At 45.3% G+C, this 8119-nt stretch overlaps 1 protein-coding gene across 3 annotated transcripts in view; it reads left to right on the top strand.

Moving 5' to 3' along the window:
- myo10 (myosin X) overlaps positions 1 to 8119 on the top strand; it is a 106674-nt gene that overhangs the window by 92426 nt on the left and 6129 nt on the right. For all 3 annotated transcript variants that reach the window (XM_014022025.1, XM_014022024.1, XM_014022026.1), the window contains 10 exons: positions 1245 to 1351; positions 1444 to 1668; positions 1780 to 1819; positions 2467 to 3399; positions 3485 to 3605; positions 3672 to 3915; positions 6873 to 6968; positions 7071 to 7164; positions 7261 to 7316; positions 7387 to 7529. In XM_014022025.1, coding sequence (XP_013877479.1) covers positions 1245 to 1351; positions 1444 to 1668; positions 1780 to 1819; positions 2467 to 3399; positions 3485 to 3605; positions 3672 to 3915; positions 6873 to 6968; positions 7071 to 7164; positions 7261 to 7316; positions 7387 to 7529 — 2059 coding nt within the window. The remainder of the gene's footprint in view (positions 1 to 1244; positions 1352 to 1443; positions 1669 to 1779; positions 1820 to 2466; positions 3400 to 3484; positions 3606 to 3671; positions 3916 to 6872; positions 6969 to 7070; positions 7165 to 7260; positions 7317 to 7386; positions 7530 to 8119) is intronic.

The raw sequence follows: 8119 nt of genomic DNA, 5'->3' as shown, positions 1-8119 counted from the left end.
CACACACACACACACACACACACACACACACACACACACCCTCGCAGCCCTGTGATATTTCTCCACTGTCTCAGTCCTCAGAGACCGTGTCCCATATCTCATTTTCTTCCCCTCCCTAATCGGATTAACCTCGTTGGCCCCCGTGGGCCCAGTTTCTCTATCAATGAGCGGCAGCTTGGCTTCAGTAGCAGCCAGCTGCTTTAAGTGCCTGTAGCTCGGCTCTTTTCACAGAAAACTGTAGCAGAACTCACCGGCAGCAGTAATCTGCGTCTTTAGTAGCGCTAACAAAAGAAGAGGAGGCTCTGGATTTGATTTGTCGACTCTTTGTTCCACTGGAAGGACGTTCGTTAAACGCTGGTTTTTAGTATAAAAAACTCTCTTTAATGCTGCAGGATTGTAAAACCTTATTCATCACATGAACAATGCACAACCAGAGTGATAAATGTCGTTCCTTTCACTGGTTTTGTCTCAAGCTGTGTAAACGACAGAGTGAACAATGACATAAAAATCCTAATGAAACCATGTTTTACTGCTTTTAAATTAGTCTTTAAAATGTTTGGATATTGTCTGCAGTTTGCATTCTATTTTAAAGCTAACAGTTTTTGTGGTTTTATTTAGTTATAACGTATAAGCTGTGAATAAAACTGTTGAAATCAGTAATTAATTGATTTTAATTGTAAACATTTTATTTCCAGATTCTTTCTAAAACCAAATATTCAGATTTAGAATATATTTATTTAAATTTGTCATTACATTTAAGCTTCCTTTTATTTAGGATGAATAAATTGAGTTTTAACTTTTCACCTGAAGAAATTTTAGTCAGGTTACACCATTTTCTTAGTTTTCCTTTTTAAGCATTGACTTTTATAATCCATTGTTTAACTATTGTTATGTCTTGATTAAAATAGTTTAGATACATGTCCAAAACATTTTTACAACACGTAAAAAACTGTTAATAAAACATTAGTTGAGTATTTTTGTCTGAGTGTCTGCGATTCAGCCGTAGGCCAGTAGAGGGCGCAGCAGGCACTGAAGGACGTGTTTAAAAATGRTGGAACTRCCAGCTTCTTGTCAGCGTTGGGTTCCTGCTTTCATTGAGAGCATTAAACCACCGTTCATATCCAGTCACTGGTGTTTGTATGGTCCTCATTCCTTTTACTTTTCAGTTTATTTAACATTTGTGTGTTTTCATCTCGACTAGTTAATGAACACTAAGTTTTCTTACACACCTTTGTCAAACTCAGGTTTTCCTGCGGGAGTCTCTGGAGCATCGTCTGGAGAAGCAGAGGGAGGTGGGGGTGCTTAAAGCAGCCATGATCATCCAGGCCCACGTGATGGGCTACATGGCCAGGTATGACTCACCTGGACCCTCAGAGGAACTGATGCGTTCCTCACGCCCAGGTAAACCCGGTGGTCTGACAGTGTGTGTCGCTCTGTGGACAGGAAGCAGTACAGGAAGCTGCTGCAGTGCATCGTGGTCATTCAGAAGAACTACCGGGCTTTCTACTGGAGGAGGAAGTTCCTGCTCCTCCGCTGGGCCACGCTCACCTTCCAGAAGCGCCTCCGCGGCCAGCTGGCCCGCCGGGCCTTCAGCCAGCTCCTGGAGGAGAGGAGGAGGAGGGAGGAGGAAGAGGAGCGCTGCAGGAGGATAGAGGAGGAGATGGAGAGGTGAGGTCTCATGTAGCAGCAGAGTGTTTTTCACTTTTTATTGTTTTCTAAAGCTATAAACAGGATTATTTAATGTCCATTTAGCTGATGTTTGTTTTTGTGTCTGTGCAGAGAAAGACAGAGGTTGGAGGCCGAGAGACTCGCTAGAGAGGTAATATTAATTTAATTTGTATTATTTTTTTAAACTTTCAGTAAAAAAACAAACGAAGGACTTTGATATTAATTTGATAGTTGTTTGCAGAACAGCTCTGCTTCCTAAAAAATGTTATTTTTTTATTTATCTGTTTTATTTATCTCAAGATTCATAAGAAAATTATAATTTTTACTACACATAAACTTGGTTAAAGTATTTTAGGAGTAATATTTACGTTCTTAAATTGGTTCAACTGATAATATAAGCTGTATGATTGACTATTCAAGGTAAATTTTCTCCATAATTAATATAATAATTAAGTTCCATGCTTCAGTCTCACAGTTTGATATTTTTTTCGATACAAAAAAGAGAAATGTCCGTGCTTATCTTAACTTATAATTTATTGAAATTAATTATGAACATTTGTTTAACCTCAAAAGTACAGTTTTTAAATTAAATGTTGCTGAAACAGCAAGTTTCTCAGTGGATCTGTGCTCCACAGTGCAGCCTAGGTGGAGTAGTCGAGCACAGATCCACTGATCCTTCAACACAGAGCATCTTCAGAAGACAAGTTGAGAAAATAAATGTTTTGAACGGTTCGATTGTTGCACACCTACTGAAAGTTTTCTGAAATACTTTCATATTTTGTATTTCTCCTCTTTCAGGCTGAGGAAGCAAGAAGACTGGAGGAGCTTCTCCGTGCAGAGGAGCTGTCCTCTCAGGTGTTGGCTCAGTCTCAGCTGGAAGCATCATCATCACCTGAAACACTGCAGGAGCTGCCAGAAGTCTTCGAGGAGGAGGCCATCCGACCGCACGAAGCCTCTCAGGTGGAGGAGATCCTGCGTCTGGAGCGAGAGATCCAGGCCCTGCAGAGGCAGAAGGAGCGTCAGGAGCTGTCCCTGACCGAGGCCTCCCTCCTCCGCCTGCAGCGCCTGCGGGACCAGGAGCTCCGGCGGCTGGAGGACGAGGCCTGCAAGGCGGCGCAGCAGTTCCTCCAGTCCCTCAACTTTGACGAGATCGACGAGTGCGTCAGGAACATCGAGAGCTCGTTGGGCGTCGGGGACGAAGGTGAGAAGGACGGCAGACGGAGGAGGGGGAACGACGAAGAGGAGGTCGACGAAGGGTTCGGGGCAGACGACGAGGCGTTCAAAGACTCGCCGAACCCGAGCGAGCACGGCCACTCGGACGGGCAGCGGACCAGCGGGATCCGAACGAGCGACGACTCGTCTGAAGAAGATCCGTACGCCAACGACAGCGTGATCCCGGCCCTGCCGCCCCCCAGCCTGCTGCACCAGCCCCTCCCTCTGCCTCCCACGCTCCTGGGCTGTCACAGCGTCTCGTCCAGCGGAGACTCCTCCTACTGTCACCCGCAGGCTTCGTCGGAGGCGCAGTCCGACGACCTGGTGGAGCTGATCCCACCCGACGAGGACTCGGACTACGATCAGGACGACTACGATGAGGGCGCTCTGGTGTCCAGCGGCAGCGTGGCCTTCACCAACTCTCTGAGCGGTCAGTGGTCTCCGGATTACCGCGGCTCTGTGGGCACCTACAACAGCTCCGGGGCTTACCGCTTCAGCTCTGAGGGGGCTCAGTCATCGGTGGGTTCATCCTGACTGCTCTTTCCTTTGACCAAGATGAAAGCCGTATTAACCAATCATAAACTCTACGATCTGTTTAACACAGTTTGAGGACAGTGAAGACGACTTCGACAGGTTTGACACGGACGACGAGCTGTCGTACCGCCGGGACTCGGTCTACAGCTGCGTCACCCTCCCGTACTTCCACAGCTTCCTCTTCATCAAAGGTAGCTCCTTTATTATAGTGTTTTTAAATCAAATGAGAGGAGGAGGTCACATTCTGTCTCCACCAGGTGGCCTGATGAACACGTGGAAGCGGCGCTGGTGCGTGCTGAAGGACGAGACCTTCCTGTGGTTCCGGGCCAAGCAGGAGGCGCTGAAACAGGGCTGGCTGCACAAGAAGGGAGGCGGCTCGTCCACGCTGTCCCGTCGCAACTGGAAGCGCCGCTGGTTTGTGCTGCGGCAGAGCAAGCTGATGTACTTCGAGAACGACAGCGAGGAGAAGATGAAGGGGGTGCTGGACATGCACAACGCCAAGTAAGATTCAAACTAAACAGTTTATTCACTGAGAACATTGGTAAAAAGTAAGCTTTTATATTCATGAACATGTCCTGATGGACAACCAGCAGAATGTTAGCCCCACTTTTTTTGTTTTTACTCGAAACACCATGCCAAAATATATCTCAGCTTTTACAAACTCTACTTAAATGATCTTGGTATCAAAATAAAGCTAACATTTTGGAGATTTAATCTGAAGTGTGAGGATTAAAACACCTGCTGTTGTTTTAAAGAGATTGAGGATGGAACATAATTTCTTTTTCTTTAATTTCCCCTCCCGCCTAAAGAATTTTGCATTAGACAGTATAACCTATTTAAAACCATAATGAATCAGGTTAAAAATCTTGGAAACTTTAAATCCACATGTGAACATTACCTGTGCAAAGATTCATGCTGCTAAAATGAACTCGAGCAAAGTTACAGAGGTTTTAATTTTCTGTTGGTACCATCAATAAATGTTAGGAAACCTTTTAATAGCTTTTAAATGCAAAAGTTGTTTATCTTACCTGCCTGAAAAAAACTTGTTTTTTGAAAATTCATCCAAATCTTTTTGTCACAATATATATTATATAAAACTAAAAGAAATTATATTCAGTTGGAGCCTATTCACCCAAAATCCATCCATCCGTTATCTTCCGCTTTATCCAAAGTCGGGTCTCGGGGGCAGCAGGTTGAGCAGGGAAGCCCAGACCTCTCTGTCTCCAGCCACCTCTTCCAGCTCTTCTGGGAGGACTCCAAGGTGTTCCCAGGCCAGCTGAGAGTCATAGTCTCTCCAGCGTGTCCTGGGTCTTCCTCTGAGTCTCCTCCCAGTTAGACATGCCTGAAGCACCTCCCCAGGGAGGCGTCCAGGTTTTCCTTACTAGATTCTTAAACCACCTCAACTGGCTCCTCTCAACGTGGAGGAGCAGCGGCTCTACTCTGAGTCTCTCCTGGATGACTGAGCTTCTCAGCCTGTCTCTAAGGGAGAGTCCAGACACTCTGCGAAGAAAAGTCATTTCAACCACTTGTTTCTGTGATCTTGTTCTTTTGGTCACTACCGAAAGCTTGTGACCATAGATGAGGGTAGGAACGTAGACTGATCAGTAAACAGAGAGCTTTACCTTACAGCTCAGCTCCCTCTTCACCACAACAGACCGGTACAGAGTCCACAACACTCCAGAAGCTGCACTGATCCGTCTACCAATCTCACGCTCCAATCTTCCCTCACTCATGAGCAAGACTCCAAGATCCTTGAACTCCTCCACTTGAGGCAGAACTTCARCCCCAACCCYGACAGAGAAATCCASTCTTTACCAACTGAAGACCATGGACTCAGATCTAKAGGTGCTGATCCTCATCTCAGCTGTGAACTGCTCCAGTGAGAYCTGAAGATCCTGGCTCCAACAGAACCACATTATCTGCAAACAGCAGAGATGAAGTCCTGAGGCCACTGAACCGGACTCCRTCTGCCCCCTGGCTGCACCCAGAAATTCTGCCCATGTAAGTAATGAACAGAACCGGTGACAATGGGCAGCCCTGATGGAGTCCAATTCCCACTCGGAAGGGGTCCGACTTACTACCGTCAATGAACCAAACTCTCACTGCTTGTATAGAGACTGAATGACCTGTAACAACGGACCCACAATCCCATACTCACGTAGCACCCGCCACAGTCGAATGCCTTCTCCAAGTCCACAAAACACATGTAGACTGGATCAGCAAACTTCCATGACCCCTGGAGGACCCTAGTGAGGGTAAAGAGTTGGTCCAGTGTTCCACAGCCAGGACTGAACCCGCATTGTTCCTCCAGAATCTGAGGTTCGACTATCGAACTCAAAATCAATAAAAAATGCCAGGACATACTGGCATTTATGGTAACGAGAGAGCTGACTGCCTTGCAAGAGCTGGCAGTCAGGCCCACTTTAAAGGACCAGAGCCTGTTATGGGCGTTTCACCAACAATCTGCAGGACTGCCCTACAGGCATGGATCAGACGTCAACACTCAATCCGATGGAGGGAGCTGACGGATTGTAGACAGGCACGGGAACTGATAAACGGCCCAAATCATGGATTTGGAAAATCCCTTCTTGCCTTGACAAGGAATACTTTAAGTACACTGGTTGGAGTCCTAACTGGGCACAATCTGCTCAACCGCCATAAAATGGTGATGGGACTCCAAGACAATGGTCTGTGTGATGCCTGCGACATTGAATCAGAGACCTCTTTGCGCTACTTAGGCCAATGCTTGGCTCTGAGTAGTCTAAGGGAAAGAATTCTTGGAGACCCCTTTGTGGATCCCGAGAAGCTTAGAACACTGAGGGTTTCTAACCTGGTGTCCTTCATCCGAGGGACAAAAAGGTTTGATTAAAGCCCAGTATCTTTTGGGGAGAGCAATGGGCCCACGTATGAGGCCCCCGCTCACCTGGGTTGTACCCATCCCCAATTACCATTACCATTAACAACGGACCCACAATCCCATACTCACGTAGCACCCCCCACAGTCGAATGCCTTCTCCAAGTCCACAAAACACATGTAGACAGGGTCAGCAAACTTCCATGACCCCTGGAGGACCCTAGTGAGGGTAAAGAGTTGGTCCAGTGTTCCACAGCCAGGACTGAACCCGCATTGTTCCTCCAGAATCTGAGGTTCGACTATCGAACTCAAAATCAATCAAAAAAAAACTTTCAACAGATTTTACAACATATTTTGGTATCTGCTTTGTCTTGTTTAAAAAAAAAAGTCAGAAATCTTTTTTACAGATTTGCATTGATGCCATTTAGTTTGTTTACTTTCTGATTCAGCTGCTTGATGTTTGAACTGTTTGGTTGATGTGAGACTCTGAGGTTTCTCGATACCAAACATGTCCAGGTTCAGGTGACAGATCTGAAGGTAACAGAASTTCAAAGAAATGTTGCGAAACATGAGGAGTCAACGTTGTAATTTGTGTTATCTGCAGAGAAATCATCGATAACACGGGGAAGGAGAACGGGATCGACATCGTGATGCCAGAGAGAACTTATCATCTGATCGCAGAGTCTGCCGAGGACGCCAGGTAAACTATCACCTCTGCATCGCCCATTTATTCATCAGAGAGGAAAACCAAAGTGAGAGATTACAAGTGTGAAATGTAATAATGTTGCTTCCATGGCTGCAGTCAYTGGTTCAGCGTGCTGAGTCATGTCCAAGGCTCCACGGAACAGGAGATCAGTGAGATGCACGACGAGCAGGCCAACCCTCAGAATGCTGTGGTGAGTCTGGGAAAACAAAGTTTTTCTGTTCCATTACCTACAGTAAGATGTGTCAGTTACTGAATCCTCCCTCATGTTTGTATCTGGTCTCTTCAGGGCACACTGGACGTGGGGATGATCGATTCGGTTTGTGCGTCAGACAATCCAGAAAGGTAAGGAGTGTCCTCACAGGCTCCTCCTGTAATCTGTCCTCTCATTAACCAAACCTGTTCTGTGTTCCAGACCAAACTCTTTCGTCATAATCACGGCAAACCGTGTGCTGCATTGCAATGCCGACACGCCCGAGGAGATGCACCACTGGATCACCCTGCTGCAGCGCTCCAAAGGAGATGCTCGAGTTGACGGCCAGGAGTTCATCATCCGAGGTGAGCTTTCACAACAGCATCATCTCTCAGATGATTTCACACTTGTGCCTTTAACCTCTCAATCTCCTAGGGTTTTTTTATGTTTTTGCTCAAATACCATGCTGAAAAGTGACTGAGTGTATCTCAGCATTTACAAATTCTACTCAAATCATCTTGGTGTCAAAAGAAAGCTAAAACTGGGGAGATTTTATTAGAAGTGTAAATATTAAAACAGCTGTTGTTGTTCTAGAGATATTGAGGATGTAACATAATTATTTTTTACATTTTTTTCCCTCCCATCTGAATATTTTTTATTAGACAGTATTTAACCCATTTAAAACCACAATGAATCAGGCTAAAAACCCCTGGAAACCATAAATCCACTTGTGGACATCACCTGTGCAAAGATTCATGCTGCTAAAATTAACTGGAACAAAGTTACAGAGGTTTTAYTAAAGAAATAATTTWGRYTTTTGTCATTTTGCACAGAGACCGTGATGGTACCATTAATAAATGTTAAGAAATCTGAAGTTTTTTTATCCAAAAGTTATTATTTTTTTCTTACCTGTCTGAAAAGACTTGTTATTGAATGTTTGTTCTTTTGAAAAATT

The sequence above is a fragment of the Austrofundulus limnaeus genome, unplaced genomic scaffold (genome assembly GCF_001266775.1).
Source record: "Austrofundulus limnaeus strain Quisiro unplaced genomic scaffold, Austrofundulus_limnaeus-1.0 Scaffold315, whole genome shotgun sequence".
Taxonomy (NCBI): Eukaryota; Metazoa; Chordata; class Actinopteri; order Cyprinodontiformes; family Rivulidae; genus Austrofundulus; species Austrofundulus limnaeus.
The sequence above is the reverse complement of the archived record's forward strand: the minus strand, read 5'-3'. Positions and strand labels throughout refer to the sequence as shown.